At 42.0% G+C, this 19,643-nt stretch overlaps 2 protein-coding genes across 3 annotated transcripts in view; one reads left to right on the forward strand and one right to left on the reverse strand.

Moving 5' to 3' along the window:
* The window catches only part of pygo (pygopus family PHD finger), an 86,744-nt gene that overhangs the window by 53,707 nt on the left and 13,394 nt on the right, over positions 1–19,643 (forward strand). The gene's annotated exons all lie outside the window — the stretch shown is intronic.
* Positions 3,140–10,536, reverse strand: CSP2 (chemosensory protein 2). Of its 2 annotated transcripts, none has more exons than XM_089080796.1 (3): positions 10,432–10,536; positions 4,357–4,555; positions 3,140–3,598 (listed from the first exon to the last, which is right to left on the reverse strand). In XM_089080796.1, exons 2-3 carry the CDS (start codon positions 4,517–4,519, stop codon positions 3,453–3,455), a joined length of 309 nt encoding a protein of 102 aa, XP_088936922.1. In that variant the 5' UTR covers positions 4,520–4,555; positions 10,432–10,536; the 3' UTR covers positions 3,140–3,452. The 2 variants fall into 2 exon arrangements, with proteins under 2 accessions (XP_088936922.1, XP_011631669.2); XM_011633367.2 differs by having other exon boundaries at positions 3,141–3,598; positions 10,135–10,536.

Below are 19,643 nucleotides of genomic sequence, written 5' to 3' on the forward strand. Positions count from 1 at the left end.
CGTTTTATCGCGCTCGTATAACGAATTATAAGGCAGAGGTCCCCCGATCGAACGACCACGGGAATCTACTCGGCGCCGAAATAATCTTACGGTTATATAACGCCGCTTTTCCGTGATGCCGTGATACTGTCGTTTCGGAAAATCGCTTGTGCGGCACTGCACATCGTCGAGTTACGTATTATCCTTAGTTCGCCATATGTCAAGGGAAAGTGAGACAGAAGATAAAGTTACCGCGGTATTTGCGCGTGTGAATACATGAATTATGTCATATTATTATTAATTATATCATGCAGGCGACACTGTATATTATTAGTTAATTAATAATTATAAGGAAGTGCGATCTTAAAGAGTAAAATCTTTTCTAGTTGGTAATGTCGTTATTTATTTTCTTTTTTCATTGAGCAGAGAGCTCGACCATTCTCTCTCTCTCTCTCTCTCTCTCTCTCTCTCTCTCTCTCTCTCTCTCAGCAGTCGGACCGGTATTTCGTTGATTTCGAGTCGAACGATTTTCAGTATATCTACCCGGCTTAATTTTAATTAGGAACGCAAGTATTATTGCAAGTCAGTTTAACGCAATTAAAAGTAATTAAAGTACACCGGTGCGCCCTTTTTTTTTTGCAACAGGCCGCTGTATTCGGACTGTAGCGCGTAGCGATTTTTATCCCAGCTTCTCCAAGTCTCGGCGGAGTTGGAAATTTTAAGCTCGTCCGGGTGTAAATACAAGATCGCGAATGAGCAATGAAATTGTAGACAATTGTGCAAATACATAAGGCACACATATGTACAATATCATCCGGCGAGACATATACACGAGGTGCGCAAACATTGTCTCCACGTTTCTTTGTCGGAATTCAATATTTGTCCCTCCCGAATGAAAGTGTATTATCGCGTATCAATCAAGAAGAACAAATGTTTGCCGAGGGGCGGAGGATAGCTTCGACTTCGACTAGTCGACTAGTCGGCGAGACGACGCACCGCCATCCCCCTTCCCTCTCCCCCCCCCCCCTCCGGGTAGGAAATCACCGATCGACGGTGGGATTAATTATCCACGGCGATTAAATATCTGTCGGCCGGGAGTTTGATCCGCGGTCATGATCGACCGTGTAATCACACAATCGTTCTAAGGTCGATTTAATCGGCATGCCCAGTTCATATTGCAGGTCGCGAGACGCTGTTTAAATTGCATCGCGTCGCATTGATGCAAAATGTAAGCATTACGTGAGTCGAATCTTGCGTCGCACTTTATACAGGATGTTGCTGAAATACTCGGGCCGTGCTTTGCAGATGTTCTCCTTGATCAAGTTGGCGCCGATTTTTCCTCGGAAATTTGACGGAAATTTGATTTTGCCACGGTCTCCTCTTTAACTTTAAATATTAAATACTCTGGCAACTGAGTTGCCAATATATTTAATATTTGACCTGAAATTCCGTGTTAAAATAAACACGAAATTGTATACAGGATATAAGATTTTATTAGTGATATCTATCTCTAAAATTTAATAATACAACACACCTGTTATTTCCGACTATTTTCAACAACCACTTCAAACGCATCGATATTTTTGATATAAATAAGCTTATTTTGAAAAATAAGTTATAAACTGTTGGAAAATTACATTTATGAAGTTTGTCCAAGCATTTTAGGAGCACACTGTACACGAACGTTATACATGTGGGAATTGTCAGCGTCTTTCTTCGCCTATTTCTACGTAGACTTCAATTTTGAATTTTGCGAGGATAGACGGAGTGGCAAATCGGATTTCCTGAATTGTCGAGATCTCCGCTTCTCTCGGGGAAGCATCATCGAAAACCAGTTTGAACGGCTGGATACACGTGATCGATAAATAGTCAGACGAGGACGTGCGAGTGTCATTGAAAGATTCGCAACTTGCGAGGTGACGCAATAGATTTGTCTGCCACAGTCGTTTTAGGACAACGCGCAGCTTCGTACATCACGCTCATGTCCTTCTCTACGATTTTTACGGGGTTGAGAGACGTGTTTCAATTACATAACAAAAACCGAATGTTTGTCTCGTCGAGAGAAATCGTCGCGTCGCAGAAAATATCGGCAGCCGATCGAATATTTTATCCATCGTAAGACAACGTTGGAGGTCTGATAATAATCTGTCTACGCCGTGACCGATTCCGTTTGGTTTTTGTGCTGCAAATATGACGCGATGCTTGATAGTTACGGTATTCGAATTTTGAAGCGGTATCCGTGCCGCGATCGATAGCGTCTTTAGTTTCAATTTGCGTGTCTCGAAATGGCATGCTGCCTGAAAACAAGGCGGGTTTAGCTATGACGCCACTTTAAGTGGTAACCCACTTGCTGACAAATTGGCGTGACTCAGTCTTGTTCCATTCGGGGATTATTGCAAACTGCGTAGCAAAGGGCGTATCTATCTCTCTCTCTCTCAACTCGAAACTGAACGGCTGATGGCTGAAAAGTTTCTTCAAATAGTTCTACTACCGCGGCGTGGCAAATATTGAGACGCGTCTTTTCCTTTTCGTCAAGGCGACAATATTATTGTCGGGCTACTTGCACACTTTTATCATGTTTACAAAGTTTAATTACTCGCCTGTTCTCGCAGCCAGACGTACAGGGCAAACTTAAATTAGCATGCATACGAGGGCTTTGACACCGAGACACAGTAGAATTAATATTCCCAGTAAAGGCAGCGAAATCCGAATCAGGGCGCAATCACGACGGCTGAATAGCGGACGCGGAGATATAGTGTTAATTATGTGCCAAATCAATTAGCAACTTGTTGATCGTCATTAATACTCGATAAACCTGGTCAAACATCCAAACGGTCCTTGCGAAGGTCCGGAAAACTTATAAGCCATAAACAACAATGTATGCAACGTGGTCCCGTTCTCGCGGATCACGCGCAGATTTAATGCCAAATTATCCCTAATCGCCGTTATATACCGCGAATGCGAATCACGCTTTAGCTGTAACGAACGCGTGTAAACGTGCGTCGCTGTCACAACACGTTGCACTTTGCGTGATCCAAGGATAGAAGCTCGAAATAAAGGAGTGAGAACCAGACGTGGCAGGAGACATTTTTTGATACGAATGAAGATACGTAAAATTTTTAACTAAAAAAACGAACTTTATTAAAACAAAATATATAAAACGTATGAATAAAATATATATATATATATATATATATATATATATTCAACGTCTTATAAATAACAGAAATAATAAAATCATTTTCAAAACTAACTTCTATCTCTGAGAAGACGATATGCGCGATAATTTAAATATCTCTTTCGGCTGACTGCACTTCTCCCGTGCCATTTTATTAATAATAATATTAAATGAACAAGTGTAATCGACCTGGTGTTCCTCAGTAGTTTGACATCTATTGTGTCTTTTCATATTCCCTTATTATGTTCTGTACATGCAGCCTCGTCGCGGTTGGCCCGCTTATATCATATCTCGTTTACGGAACTCCGGCGTATTGTTGTACTATCCTGTTCCACTCCTTCGGGAAGGATCGCTGAATGTGAGAAAGGACCTTCTTGATCTGACGTGTCTCCTCGGGGTTGCACTGCGGGCAGGAGCCTCTCAGAACCAGCGGCACTAAACCTGGATAAAATAACGACGTAGGATTTCAACAGAATTTTCGGGTCGGTTTTATGTAGTATGTAAGCTTATATGCGCAGGTCCCTCTCGAGATTCATGTATGTGTGCACAATATTATCGCAAGATATAATGGTATTTGATGTTTAACATTTCCGCGAGCGTATATAGTCTGTTCCGGAATCCCTGATGCTAATTTTAACCTTTTATGAGGCAAGCGCTGCCGCGCGTGGCACGAAAAATAAGGATGGAAAAATGATGGAGATTACGAAAGAGAATAAATATCTGTGAACGATATGAGTTTGAATAGCGTGGCGATACTCTCAATTTCTAGCATTTCCGATAAAGAATTGAAACTAATATGATTTCGCTGAGTTCCGCTTCCGCTTCTACAGGCACACACGAAAATGTTCGACCCCTATGTTTACTCTGGAACGATGGAAACGCGACAATTAGTGACGTTCTTGTTCGCGTATCTCTCACAGTGGAAACTGAACGCACCGAAATTACACGAAAATTACACCAGCCGTGAACTTTGTTTGCACAATTTCGATAAATATTAACTCAAATTTGCTTTGAAAATATGAAAGGGGTATCTTCCATTCCCTGTGATCTTTTTCTCAGAGTGCAGCTATCTGTAAAGATCGGTCAATTTTCTGCGGCTGCGTCGAAAATTGTGGGATCAAAGAGAATTGAAAGTTTTAAGTTTCATTTCGGATAATAATGGGAATGTATTTGTACTTGTACGATGGATTTACTCGTACTTTTCAGACGTCGTCCAACGGGGTCGCATGGCGCCTCACCCAAGGCGCACTTAAGCTGTCTGTTCAGGTAACGTTTGTCGCTCAGGGCCATATTCAGTTGTTCGTCGGAAACTCGCGATCTACCGGATTGCTGCCCCTCGTCGTCCGCCGACTCGGTGGCCATCGCCACGGCGAGGAGGGCACAGGTCAGGACGAGGATCTGCAACATAATTACACATATATGCAAATGCGTGGCCCACAATGGCGCACCGATTATTATTATCGAATGCAACCTTGATACCGACAGCTAAACGGGCGTCGACGGGCGTCGTTCCCAGCTTTTTCAGCGCTTTCGCGATAGTCTGGGATAGTCCCTCGACTTTATTGCCTCGCCGGATTTCCGCCGTACGGCGAACGCCGCGGGGCGTAAAAAAAGAGGGAGACGGAGAGTGTTTTACGCGAGTTTCGGCGAGCCGCCGCGCGATGCCACGTTAAACTTATTAACCCCGGGCTGTAGCGACGGGGGGGGTAATATCCCGACGACGGTGCTTAACGTGATTACACCATCTGCAAGTATTATAGTAAACGGGTTCCGACCTTTCGGTGAGACACAGGACGTGACACGCGCGCGTGCGCGCGCACAGATAGACCCTGCATGAAGCGAAATTAGCCGCACGGCCGTCCGACAATAAGGGCGGAAGCACGTCTGTCATGCGGTAACGAAAGCGGATAAGGTAAGGGTTGGCCTGCAGGCGAGGCGACGTGGCGACGGCGCACACCCCGGCGAAGCACGCCAAAGCTAACACGGCTAAACAAGCAGCAACCACCGTCGTGCTGTTGCTGCTATACGACGGTGGTATGCGAGTGGCTCCAATCTCTGTTTGCTCGTTCTTCTCTCTTCTCTCGCATCGCGTTGCATCGCGCGTCGCCACTGTCGTCGTCGTCGTCGTCGTCGTCGTCGTCGTCGTCGTCGTCGTCGTCGCCACCGTCGTCGGGATTTAACTAAGGTCGCCGCTTTTAAATTACCTCCTTGTCGCCTCGTCGCTCGGCGCGCGCGACGCTCTCTCTCTCCTCCTTTTTTCATAAACTCTCACGACCATTCTAATTCGGGAAGTAAATTTTCTCCTCGCGCTCTCAGCACCGCGCCACGCTCGCCGCGGTCTCCTCCCTCATTAAGGGTGCTTCTTTAGAGATTCAGCGGGTGCGCTAACAAGTGCCGGCTAATTTTGCATGTATTTGTGTATTATCGCGTGGAAACGATACAATTATTCCGCCGCGCGAATTAAGAAGGATTCTCTGGACTTACAAACCACGCGAATGTCCACGAATAAGGGCAAGTTAAACACGCGCAATCTAAACCGCGCGTATTCATTTAAAATTATTTGCCCGATGCGAAACGCCAGCGCCGTTATACCGCGCTGTGATATACCGCTGATGGAATTTTCGAAACATCAAATATGCACTACGTGATATGGGCATATGAAAAAAAGTGCTATCCTAGTTTGAACTGTGTACATGTATGTTTGAAAGTGCCGACACACTGCTCGATGATAGTCCCGCCGCTGGTGAGAGTTTTTATACCTCAAAATAGGATACAGGTCAATTGGCTCTTTGGATTTGTGCGCCCATCAAAAAAATATGGCGTGTGAGTGTGTTTCGTCACGTTGTCTCACGTTAGCCGTTAATCGAACGAGTTTATGGAGACGCGTTGATTATCCGACACGATATAGCTTCGACGTAGGAACGTATTTCTAGATTATTACGAGCCCGTAATATACCTGAGCCCGTAGGCAATCGAATTCCTTCGCGCGCTGTTTATTGGATTCCTTTGACATCCTTTGTGCTAACGTATTCGCGCTGATCGAGACCCTCTTTTGCATATCGCTTCGCGAGTAAACCCGTTTGGGAGCTATCCCAAGCTATCCGCGCCGCGATCGGAAACGTATGATTCGTGTCGTCTATGTCTTTTATTTTAACCAATTTTTTTTTTCTCTTTTCCTCACGCGCGTTATAATTTGAATTTTTAATCCCGCCGTCCTTTCACTGCTTTCTCCGGCCTGGATTTCGAATAACCTCGGGCTTTACGATCGCCGATTTTCTTTCTTGCCTTCGCGGTTTTTTTGCGAACATTTTACGTAGTCGGCTTTACGGTGAATTTTTTTATCTTATTTCTTCTTTCATTGTAACGCTGGTACATACGATGTACGCGAGATAATGGAATACCAAATTTTTCGCTCTCGATAGAAACGCTCTTGGTGACTAATCAAACGAAAATAAAAGCGTCGTAAACTTTTTAGTTCCACATGCAATTGCAAGTTTGAATGGAATAATTTATTATTAGAATTAAATTTTTACGTTTCTGCTTTAAAAATACCGCGTATCTGTCGACGCCGGGTTTCATGACCCAAATACGGCTTAATCATGGCGTAATTACGTTTCGCATTTCAAGTCGCACTTAGCACGTCTGCCTCGTCCGTCTGATTTCCCGGCGGAGACGCGAAATCTCGCGAATTTCGACTTTTGTGGCAGAATCCTAATAATCGCGACGGCTCCGTAAATCACGGCGCGCACCACGCAGCATGCCTATACATTATATATATATATATATATATATATATATATATAACGCGAAAGTGATTTGTGGATTCGATGCGGGTGCGCTCGCGCAAAACCGCTTACTTCCGCAAACCGGTGTGGATTATAAGAATTATTGCCCGTTCTGAATGGCAAATTGGCGTCGATATATAGATTTTATCGGTGGCACGTCCGCGCTAATACCGGTCCTCTTCGCTTGTTATAACACCGGAATGTTTCGTGCAATGAGTGCCACGCGGCTTCTCTCTCTTTCTCTCTCTCTCTCTCTCTCTCTCTCTCTCTCTCTCTCGCTCGTTGTACATACAGCGATCCGCATACGGGCCGTTAATTACGCTCGCATTGAATGTAACGGCTGATAATGCGCCGTAAGCATACGACGCGACCCGTCACGAAATCGCGTTGTTGGTATAGTATTAATTACGTTCATTGCCCGCGCCCGTATACAGCAATAATTACTTAGTTATCGACACGGCACTTTCGCTCCGATTACGATGATTTACTCGACGTCGCGTCACGCCGCGCCGCATCCTCACGTCTGCGCGCGGCGGCATTTGCGCGATTTATGAAATTAACAATCCGCATTGACTGCCGAGAGTAGAGTCCTCCTCTCGTCGGTGAATGGTAGCCGAGATATATCAACGGAAACAGTCCTACAAGTTATACGTTTGGACCGATATCGACGTCTCGCTCGATAAATAATAATTTAGCGACCGCTCCCCGCCCACGGTTGGCGCGGTATTATTTGCGGCCGCGTTAATTTACGGTTATCAAATTAATTTACAGTTGCTTGGCGGTAATCGAGATATACTAGCGAGATTGTCGCCGGGCATCCGCGTCTTCTCATTTCATACCGGTAAATAATATTACCGATAAATAACGCAGCTTGCGCTCTTTGGAATACAATATTCGCGCGGACCGGAGCGAATTGTGGCGGGGAAAATTAATAGTAGATTGTAGATTAATGATTGTCGGGCGAAAATTCGGAGCATATTTGTACCAAAATCCCGTTTTGTAGAACCGTGTACGTTTAAACGATGGTTAATGCACGTGCACCTCAGTCATTTTTTAATCCACTTATGTTGCTAGATATATTTTTTTTAACAAGAAGACATTTGCATATTAGGGTAAGTTGCGAAAAAAGCGTATAATAAACGTTATGCAAATTTAGAGGCGCTAATTTATTTTTCAGTTATTTAATAGCGCGCATTTTGCAGTTTCATGAAATCCGGGAGTTAAAATTGACGCAATTGTTGTTACATTTTATGCTTTATACTTTATTGTTGAAGATTATCTCAACTTTGAAGATTATCTTCGATAATATATTCATTTATCTTCTTATTCGCTTTTAGATCACAATGCGATCGCACTAAGGATTACAAAACCGTTCGACAATCTTCTCCGCGATTGTTATTCTGGTCGGGCGATGTTTCGACACCTTTTGCATAAGTATACTATTGCGATACGTATGAATTATAATGTTATCGCATTGTCGATAAGCCGTTGCCAATCGCGTCGCACATACAACCGTCGTGCTACGTGTGGAAATTCGATAATTCGATTTTATTGCGGGAAAAGTCGCCTTTTGCTTTTCGTAAGATTTGATTCTGTCTATTTCTTGCGAGCGTATATGTGTCGAATGTTTCAGTCTTTATATGATTCTATAAACATTTTACCTCGAGAAATAGAGAAATTTTAGAATTAAGATATAAAACTGTTCAAACTGTTTACTTTTATTAAGGGTAATCTCTTTTGCAATTATAAAATTTGATGCGTATATTGTATAAAATAAATCATGTAATTAATTTAATCGACTCTCGTAATTATTGGCACAAAATTTCAAATTGAGAGACACGTGGAGATTTAATTTTACAAGGACCAAAATTCTATTATGTCCACGCAAGCTGATAAGAATACATAATGACGTGTCTGTCTCGTTAACTATAAAGATCTCGATATGATATTTTTCTGCTTCTCATTTTCATTATTTATGTTTTTTCATTCGTATTGCCCGCGCGTGTACACAGTGTGAATACAGTTACGCTCTATAAACCAATGCAATTTTAAAGTATCAGCAGAACGTGTTATAATGTTTTCTCGCGCAAGATGCAATTATTTTGCATCATACGATCGTTTAGTCGTACAAAGGCACGTAACAATGGAACGTTATTGGTTTAATCTAATGGCGCATTAATCCGAACCTTTGCATACACGTCTAGCAAACATTGTTTCATTCCAAACTCGGCAATGTACCGTGTAAAATACATCTTTATCGGCTTTCAATATTTACCTCGTCTAAACAGAATGTATGTAAAGCAAGAATACGATAAAAAATTTATTGTTTTATTTTATTCATTTCTTATTTTTCGAAAAAGCAAGAGTCACGAAAATATGTGTTTCCAGGATAAATTATATTAATTATCGTTGATGTTACGATCCGATTTATGTTACCTCATTATTTAATATTTACCTCGCTACGATATTATTCCTCATGCAATATTTGCAAGCATCGATTACGGCATACGTTCTTTTTTATATTTTATACAGTTTGTACGTCTTTTCGGCTTCAACATAAATATATCGAGGCCAATAATTTTACACTTATTTTTTTTTTTTTTTTTTTTTTGATGTCTCAGATTACAGATATGCTTTGTAGGAGTAGCGCAGTTTCCGAGACATCCCAAGCAAATATACAATTATGCAAAGTGGCGCATTTCTTGACGCGAATTTATTCGTCTCCGAGTAGTCCTTCGTTGTAGGGTAAAACGCATTACAATAAAAATAAATCGTCCGGAAACGGCAGTAGACCCTCCTCTATCCTCGAATACTCCTGTCGTAAATGTACGACACCGAGCGAGAGTCCGCGAGGAGGATCCTAAGTAGCTCGTGCCCGTATCTCGAACCGTGTCCGATGAATAAGCTTCTCGAGGCGGTGTCGTAAGGGAGTTCCACCGGGGCGAGAATTTTCCCCGCATACCGAAACAACCGCTCTCGCTAAATGCCGCAGCTTCGGGTGCGCGCGCGGGCGAGGAGGAATCTCGGCTCTTCCCCGAGGGCGTTCTCCCCCGAAACTTTAAATCACCGTCCGCGCGTGTGTATATATACGTGTGTGTGTATACACGTATATATGTGTGTATGTATGTACGTGGGGTGTGCGTACCGCGCGCACGAGAGTGCATCAACCTGTTGCGCACGTTCGTCACTCACCTTGATTGCCAGAGCCATGCCGAAACCCGGGAGGTCGGTCGGTGTTCAAGATCGCGTCGTTTGATCTCGGGGCACGGCGCAAGAGATAAGTATCGATCTGAGGCGACTGAGAGAGTCTGGGAGTCGATCACGGTGACGATGTGTGCGTGTGTGTGTGTGTGTGTGTGTGTGTGTGCGTGTGTGCGTGTGTGTGTGTTTGTGTATGTGTTGTGTGTGTTGTGTGTGCGCGCGCGTATATCGCGAAGAAGCTCTGAACGTCTGTGCTCCTTCTGCGATCCACTCGATCGGTCCTCTCACCGCAAAATCGCGCAACGCACTGGACCCAGAGAGACACGTATCCGTGGCTTTTTCTCCCCTTCCTTCCGATAAACACTAAAGTATACGTAGCGTACGACACGTGATATATACCGGCATTCCGGGGAAGTGCCTACTCTCCGGGTGCCGACGTCGCCGAAAGAAGGGGAAAAGCGCGTGACGTATGTAAGCGAGAGGTGCTACTTTTTTTTTCACTTCTGATGGATATACGTACGACGAATATACGACCGGATGCTGCTACTTTATGCGACTTTCGTCGGGCCGCTCTTTCTTTCGCGGAAGATAAAGAGATGAGGAAGAAAGGAACTGAGTTATTAGGCATTCTCGCCTATTAGAACTCTCTCGAATCTTATAGAGGAGGAAAATCATAGAGATTTATTTATGTAGCATTTCTGGAATCAAAATTGAAAATAGACAATCAAGTGTAATTTAAATGAAACGTTTATATTTCCGGCATAATTGACACGTGAATCATGTTACTGGACGTATAAGCTTTCGAATTTTTCTTCGATCGTGTCGACATACGCGAGGCAGAACGGATTCGCGAATCGCGTTTCTTAGGGAACTCAAGGCGGATCTCGTGTCATTAGGCAAGCCACCCGCTCGATTTCACTTATCGAGGAGCATCATCATTGACGGCTATTTTCGTTTCGTTTTCTCGACGGAACTTCATGTATTACGTCACATACAAGGAAATCGTTGCTATCGATCTCTTTCTCGCTGCGCTTCGCAATAGCGATCTGACTGTGTAGGTTAAATATTTCGATGGGTAAAACACTGGTGGGTAATTAACGCGACATTTAGCTTATCTTTAGTTTAACTTGAATTAAGAATAAAATAGTGTAGTTTGGTTTTGTGTAATGTCGAACTATTACTTATTGTCAGTCGAATTCGCTATTTTGATATCTTTTAGCAAATATTCTAGCAAAAATTCAATGTTCAACTTTCAAAAAGTAGCTCACAGTAAGAATAAATATCGTAATAATACTCTTAATTTTTGAAGCTGTGCAAATTGTGCTATTCACTTTTTTTATTTTCAGAGCATTTTATTCGATTTAGTATTTCAGGTCGTCCAATCTTTTTCTTTTCAAAAAACGTACTTTCTCTCCCTTTCCTTCATCAATGTCTCTTTTTCTTCATATGAACCTACTTGTTGGATGACACTGCATAATGATAACAAGTAGAGTCGGCTGAATATTCTCATAATTCCAGCAGCGGAATTAATCATCGCAACGTGAAGTAAAATATATTCGCCAGCATGTAAAAATACGCATTTATCTCGTCGTACGTTCAGACGCACAGGTCTCAGCTTTTTACGCTGACTCTCCTCCGCTTAATGTGGCATTTGCATCGCAAATTTCACCGCTATTTCCTCCGCCGGATACATCCCGATCCGCAAAGTTGCATCGTTATAAAAGCAATCCCGATAAAATCACCGACCTGTCTCTCTTTCGGACGAATAACGAGTTAACGAGCGTATTTTTCGGCGCGCTCGCACGCCGTCGTCTCGGCTTACCGACGTCACTCTCTCGTTCTGCCCCGTCGACCTCTTTTTTTCTGCACGTTTCACCGCGACTTCGCAACCTGGAAGCGGCGAGAAAGAGCTCCCGATAAAATCGCCCGGTTTAATGGGGGCGATCGGTGCCGCGACTCGACGCGTCGTTCGCGTTCGCATATTCGACGCCGTACTCGTCCGCGATGATAACAGGTTTTGAAAACGGGCTTCGATGAAAAAAAAAAAAAAAAGAAAGAAGACGAAGAAGAAGGCGCGAGGAGGGAGGTATGAAAAATACGATTGTGAGAGAGCGGACGCGCCAACCCAGCCTCCACATCGACGGGATGGACCATCAACGGAGAAAAATCGTACCTTGTATCGATGAAGGTTACATCGGGTAGAATTCACTCTCCTATGCAATCTCGAGCCGGAAAATTTTTCGTGGCATCGTGTTGGCAAAATCTCACGTTGCTATCCAAAAAAGAATAAACGTACGCAAGAGCTGAATGAAATTTTAATCAATGATAATTGAACAATAAAATTTGCGAGGTTAATTATGATTATCAATATTTATGATTAATCTGTATTCATGATTAATGAGTAATGAAAATAAAGAAGGCAAAATTAATCATGATCGAATTATCAATAGTTAATTGGAAACTGATTACATTTTAGTTAATTGATTCAATAAATTAGATGGATAAAAAAATATATATCTGGAGCTTTTTATAAAGTTTGTCTTGATCAATTAAATACAAAAACTTTAAGCTAATAGTAAAAATTGTTTGAAGATGCTCTATATTTAAAGATATAAGATAAAAAAATAAAAAAAATCTTATGAAAAACGCGGACGCCTGTCGTATTTGCTTCAACTTTTTAATTTCCCGTATTACATATTTTAGTATCCAAGTTTGTAATCAAAATTTATAAAATATGAAAGTTAAATGAAGAGTAAATTTTATTATACATTCATTTGCATTTTCTTTACAAGAAGATCTATTGGGACTTTTAATTAAATAACGCAAATAGTTTAAAAAAAGTAATATAAATATTTTTACAATCTATGGCTGTTTCTCGACGCTCTCTTTCGTTAGAGTTCTCGTTTCTGTTCGAACAAAAGATACGTTGTTTATATTTTATATGTCATAATTCAGACATTTTTGCGGCATTTTGCTCGTAGCTAACAGATAGAGGAAAGAGAGGGGGAGAGATGGATTGCAAACCTTGTCAATCGCGTTGATTTGTTCGTCAGTTTCTGTAAGATTTAATTTCCCGGGAACAACGAAAAGTGCATTTTTGTTTAGAGATTTTCGTACCAGCGCCGGCGGCATCCAAAAGAGGGCGGATTCCAACACCCCTACAAAGTCGACGTGTCGTGCAACGGCTACCTCCCCCCCTTTCCCTCTCATGCTTTCGTGCTTCGATTTTTTTCCTCGCTGTCTCTCCGTCATCGGCTGCCTTCCTTTTTTCTTTTTCGTCACCCGACTAGGTTGTCGGGAGCTGTTTGAATGGGCGATCGTTTCGAGGCGATCCGATTGTTCCGACGGAACGAGTTTACCCCGAAAAAAAAGAGTGCCCGATGGGGAAAGAGGAGATCGATGGCTTATTGTGCTGTTAGTCACGTCGTGTGACTCTTCGGAAAAGGGATAGGAGAGGAAGTATGGAAGAGGCGGCTTGATTCACCTCGCGTTGAGTTTATTTAACATTTGCAGCCGCTTAACAGCCCAATTGGTTTTATATCCCTCTAGCGACGCGTCCCATGCATATTGAAAACGCGCCAAACTCGTGGAGTGCGTGACAAGAATCGTTATTATTTAATTTAATAGTAATTTAACAGCTTTATACATGTTTCCACTTTATCGCGAATTATTTGGTACCACTTATTCATTTCGGGTAAATTTAATTCACTTTAACTTCAGCTAATCCGAATATTTAAGTATTTCTTATTATTCAATTTAATGAAACAATTTTGTCAATTTATTTATATTTACTGCCTCTTGGTCCTCGACCGGTGTAAGAGTAACGCAATCACGTAACGGGCACTACAACCTGTTTGCTAGAAAAATTATATTTTCAAGCGCGGAACGATGGGTGGAGCGCAGTCCTGAGAGAAAATTAGGAAAACTGCGCCGGTGATTAAGTCAACTTTAACAGGAACGTGCCGGACGTAAATTTGAGATATCGCACGTGCGTGGTCACGTTAATTCCTTTTTTTTATCGTCGCACCGTTATTTACCAAGCTATCGGAAAATTCAACGGTTTTATCTTTTCCCCAGGTTCGCGCAAATGGTTTTCCCGCTTCTACATGGCGCGTGTAACAGCCATAACACGCGTGAATAGTGAATTGCATAAATAAACGCGCTCCGCGTTTCAATTCGCAGCGCGAAACGAAAGCGTGTTGTAACCACTATTTGTATATATATACATATATATATATATATATATATATATATATATATATGTGTGTGTATACGAGGGCGATTGGTCCCGCGTTGTAAATCCTTGACTGCCAAGTGAACTTAGTGGAGGGTCAACGAACGTTAAACCGGTAGATTAGGGACGGGAAAAGGATGACGCTTGTTTTAACCCTTCTACGAGGGTTAATCTTCTCCCGAAGAATTCGTGTAACCAGGTAGTGGCTTAACAAGGGAGTTTCCCTCCGAGGGATATAAATTTAAATAAACAAGTTTTACATTTTGTTACTGAAACGAAATTTTGCCGCTGCAACATTAACGGCAATTTAATTATGTTAATTTTAAACGAATTTGGCGGGCATCATCATTCTTCGAGTGCGCGGAATCGGCAACCGGGGAAAAAATCACGCGCTTTAAATGTCCGAAGCACGAGATTGCGCGCTACCGACACCGACGGCGTCGAGTTACGCGAAATTAATCGTTTAACATTAAATTTATCGACAGATCCGTCCCGCATTTGAGCGCCGCTTGATATTGGCCGGATTGAATAAACTGTCCGTGTTATTTAAATATTTATTCGCGGGAAATTACTTGCGTTGGCTTAATAAATTCAACTATGATTTCCCCGCGGATTCAATCCGCTCGGTGCTTTCAAAGCGTCGAGCGTTGGAAAAGGGATACGGAGATCTAAGAAATCTGTTCTCACGGATTTTATTCTTATTTCCTTCCGCTTAAGACATAATCCGATCGAGCAACTTCGTTCCAAAAATCCGATGATTATCCCGTCTCGATCATCATAGATATAGACTCGCGCACGCTATATCCGACTTAGTGATTCGACAGATATTGAATCTTTCAATTATCAACATTCCTCGATTTCGAGGATTTAACTTTTTAATGCACACGATCATTTTGGTGCTACTGATGTTATCTATTATGCACGTTTGTATTCTCGTTTCTCTGCAAATTCAGTCTTTAAAACGCCTCACGTATTTTTTTTTTTAGATATGCATGGATTCCATCCAGAAAAATTCAAATTTTCACCACCATGCATATTAAAATTTTATATAATTCTTGAATAAAAATAACGTTCGTAGTTTAAAAAGTTAAATGCACCAAGGTATCTCGTGCGCGTCCGTAAATATTGCATAAAAGTTCTATTTTACAAATACAATAGATGTTTCTTCACGGCTTACAATTTGCATCGGAAGGAGAAGCGGCTTCAGCTGAAAGACATCTCACGCAGATTTGCTGCAGGCGCATTGTTCGCGTCGTAGTCCGGGTAGAAAGTCGCCCGGGACTGAGGCCAACTTGATTCAAGTACAAAGCGAAGTTTTAAACCGCTACTTGCCTGCACCTGTGCGTGACAAACCGCGGGGAAAGGTATGTATGCAGAGCGGATGTGATGATTTGACGTTTTCACTGGTATTCGCAAGATATTTGATCGGCCGTCACGATGACGACGACGACGACGAGTTAATCATCCGTCGTCGACGTGAATGGCAACGTCAATGACGAGCGAACGAGAGCGGATTGAACGCAATTTTGTCATTACGGAGTGCTCGCTCGAGATAATGCGATGAGCGACAAAGAGAGCAAGGGGGGGGGAGAGAGAGAGAGAGAGAGAGAGAGAGAGAGAGAGAGAGAGAGAGAGAGAGAGAGAACTTCACCGGGTTTCCATCGAATGGAAGCTGCGCGTGTTTAATGGCGGGTTAATTTTTCGTGGCCGCGGTACAAACAACGCGCAAACAACGAGGCGTAATTAACGGCCCGCGAATAGGGCTGCTATCGTTGATGAGGAACACGCGCGCGGGGGTGCTCGTTTGGGTGATCCCGTGTTTTCACCCGCGTCTCGCCGACCGTATATAATGCGCCGTGAATGAGTCGTCTGATTACAGGCCTGCGAAAAAGAAATTCCAAGGTGAAAGTTCATGGAAACGCGTCACGGTCCGCCGCACTGCTTCGCTGCGACGGCGCGACACGTCGGCCGCTCGCTCGCTCGCTCGATCGCTCGCTTGCTTAACGAGAGAAAGTTGGAAAAGTCGGTTCGGCTCGTCGTCGTCGTTGAATAGACACCGGCGTACGTGCGTTTCCCGGAAATATCTTATATGGACAACGAACCCGGATAATAAAAGCAATGGCAAATAGAAACCTGTTCAGATATAGCTTCCTTTTCTATCTAACATAAATATATTTTAACATAATATATTTTAACATTTATATAAATCTCCCTCCTCCTCTTCTCTCCGATGAAGTGTTTTAACATAAGAAAGATATTTTCGATCACGGATCTTGGGGCTTAATAATTTTTTTGAATTTGTGTACATAAATTCAGTAGACTTTGTTTCTGCCACCAATTACATGCCGTTATTGATGGATGCTAACCAAAGCAAAAATTATATATTTTAATATTGTTATATTGTACAAAATGTAAAAACTTTAATAATAGTGACAAAATTTTAAATTCGAAAAAAAATTCCCTGACAATCTTTTGACTTTTAAAGCAATTTGGTGGAAATTTAAAATCAAAGTATTTTTAAATGTATCTTATAAATAAATATATTGTATATAAATATATCTTTATTGTGCAATTATCCTTAATATTTCCATTCATTAAAGTTTATAAATTATGAAATAAAATTAAGAATCACTCGAGTTTCAATAATTAAATTTGAGAAATTTTGAAAGAAACTATAAGGATTCTAAAAATGAAAAATTTTATATTGTTATAAGACTTTCAAACTTTATTTTCAAAAACACAAAGATATGATACACACAATCGATACAAAATTCAACTTTTATAAAACTATATGATATAAACATCTTTATTAAACAAAATCGCAGCAAAATCGTTGTCTTCAATACGAAATATTGGATTAGTCATAAAATTAACGTACTCTAAGTTTAGAATAAATAAATTCACTGTTATCGTTAACAATTCATCCAATTATAATATAAAGATAAAAATATTTAAAAAAACCGGTTTCAACAAAATTCCTCGATTATCAATAAAAAATTCCCAAGGTATAAACAAATTCTTGAGAATTTCAAGTTTATTATGTTTTTTTAAGTAGTAGACATCCTGAATGTATAATATTAATATATAGGAATATTCTTAATAGAGAGAAGCTGTAATGTGAAGTATGATAACAAAGAAAGATGATCCAATTCACAAAATCGATTTCTTTTTTTCAGTTTCGCGTTGAGACAGTGCTTCAGATAAAATTCCGCTAGAAATGCATCGCGAGTCTCAGGAGGATACGATGGTAAGATTACGCGTCCGCGGCGGAAAAGTTGAAACCACGAGTTGGCGTGGCCGCGCTCGATGTTGTCCGGCGCGCGTGAGTACGGCGGCCACCGGTTTTTCTCCGGACGTTGCCGGTGACATTATTGATTGAAAACTCGACGGCTGTTTCGGCGTACGGGCGGGTTAACAGCATACGCGTGAAGTGGACCCGAGGACCACCACGGGAAATTGACACGGTTCGCAGCCGTGCAAACATCGCAGTGTAATTATCGCCGTCAATCGCCGGCTCGGAAGGCAAATCGAGTGGCAGCGTCGGCGCTTCTCGGGCGAACGACGATACCCGGCGATAAACACGCGCAATTTCTTCGGTAAACCGCAAGTGTTGAATCACGCCTGATAAATGCGTGAATTATGCGTGTAAGGAAGAAAGAAAGAGGATACGTCGACATAAATTGTCATGTGCAAGTCTATGTAAATCGTACATTATGCAAATTGTTATACAATCGTATAACAACCGTATTACAATGTCGTTGTGTAAAATCGTACTTCCCCCAAGCTGGAAGATCGCCCTGCCAAGTTTATGAAACAGCGCAGATCGAAGTTGAATTTTTTTACCGGTGCCGAGAAACGTATTTTCATTCGAGCGTATTTTCAGGCGGAACGCGCGCGAACCTCACCACGGTCAATATTATTGTGTAATAATTCGTATTGTGCGAATATTGAGGATTCGGTCAATATACGAAAACAATAAAAGCAAGTTCGGTCTTTATTGAAGTTTCGTTTATACAGAGCTACGTGCACCAGGAAACATTGCGCAACGTCATGCCAATGCGAGTTTACTACAACCGATAGTTATTGGAAAAATAACTGATAGCTATCGTAGCGTTAATAAATTTTAAATCCGAATAAGTGTTCGCCCTTCCCCGTAATTCAGCAACGTGACGTTTAACAGTTTACATTCCTTTAATACCTTGCCGCAATCTTTCCCGATAGATTATCAATCATCGTCCTCTTTCTCCTCTTCCTCTACGTAGCTACGAACGCGTATAACGAATACAAGTTACACGATCACAGCTGTGCATAACGCTTAACGTGTTGCTTCAATATTCAGAGTGTTTGCCGAGGGCAAAATCTTGAGCAATCAAACCGAATCGGAGGTTCCCTTCCTAATGCGTTCCTATTCTATCGATCAGATATATTTCTTCCGATAATAACGGTCGTTCCAAGAGAGTAGAATTAATCGTCCTATTATCGGGTTCTGGAAAACGGAAAACGGAAAAGATAGAAATCACAAAGAAATGGACGCCGTTGCCTCGTCGATATCAATTGAATGGCATTCGAGCAGCGAAAACTGCAACGGACTTTCTTGAATCTCTTCAATGGCGCTACATTTTCTGGCGCGAGGCGAGTATTAACGATCCACCGAGCGCAAAGTGACTCGGGATACGTTCCACACCGCTCTAGAGGAATCGTCCGAGTTAAATTCTTTATAAGGGACACCAGAGAATGCTGAAGCATCCTCGAGTCGACGGGTCAAGGATCGTTTTCCCGACGACGCCGGCGATGCGATCGGCATATCCGCTCGGATCCGACGGGAAAATGTGTTCGAGTAAATCGGCGTAATTGCACGGGTGTCCCGCACGCGTATCTTGCGTGCGTACGTGCGTAACAGGGACAGATTTCTATGAAATTAGGAAATGCAAATCTAGAAGTATTGCATATACGATGTTCGACTCGAATGTATACCTTAACAAAGTGCCATAAAAGCCTTTCTGTACATTGAACAGATCTCCAAACGATTATTTTTTTTCAGTTTAGAAAAAAAAAAAACGTCTGCGTGAAAAACTTTAAAAAATTCCTGCGAATAAAAGTCCGAAATGAAAAAAAACAAGGGAAAAACGGATAGATGATTGAAACTGCGCGATTGTTTGCTGAGTTTTAAGAGTCGCGATGGTTAAACTTTGTATCTTTAATCATCGAGCGGCTCGGTAGAATATTCAGAAAAAACGAGGGAGTTGTCTCTAAATTATGTATAATC

The sequence above is a fragment of the Pogonomyrmex barbatus genome, unplaced genomic scaffold (assembly GCF_055798465.1).
Source record: "Pogonomyrmex barbatus isolate J1 unplaced genomic scaffold, ASM5579846v1 scaffold4, whole genome shotgun sequence".
Classification (NCBI taxonomy): domain Eukaryota; kingdom Metazoa; phylum Arthropoda; class Insecta; order Hymenoptera; family Formicidae; genus Pogonomyrmex; species Pogonomyrmex barbatus.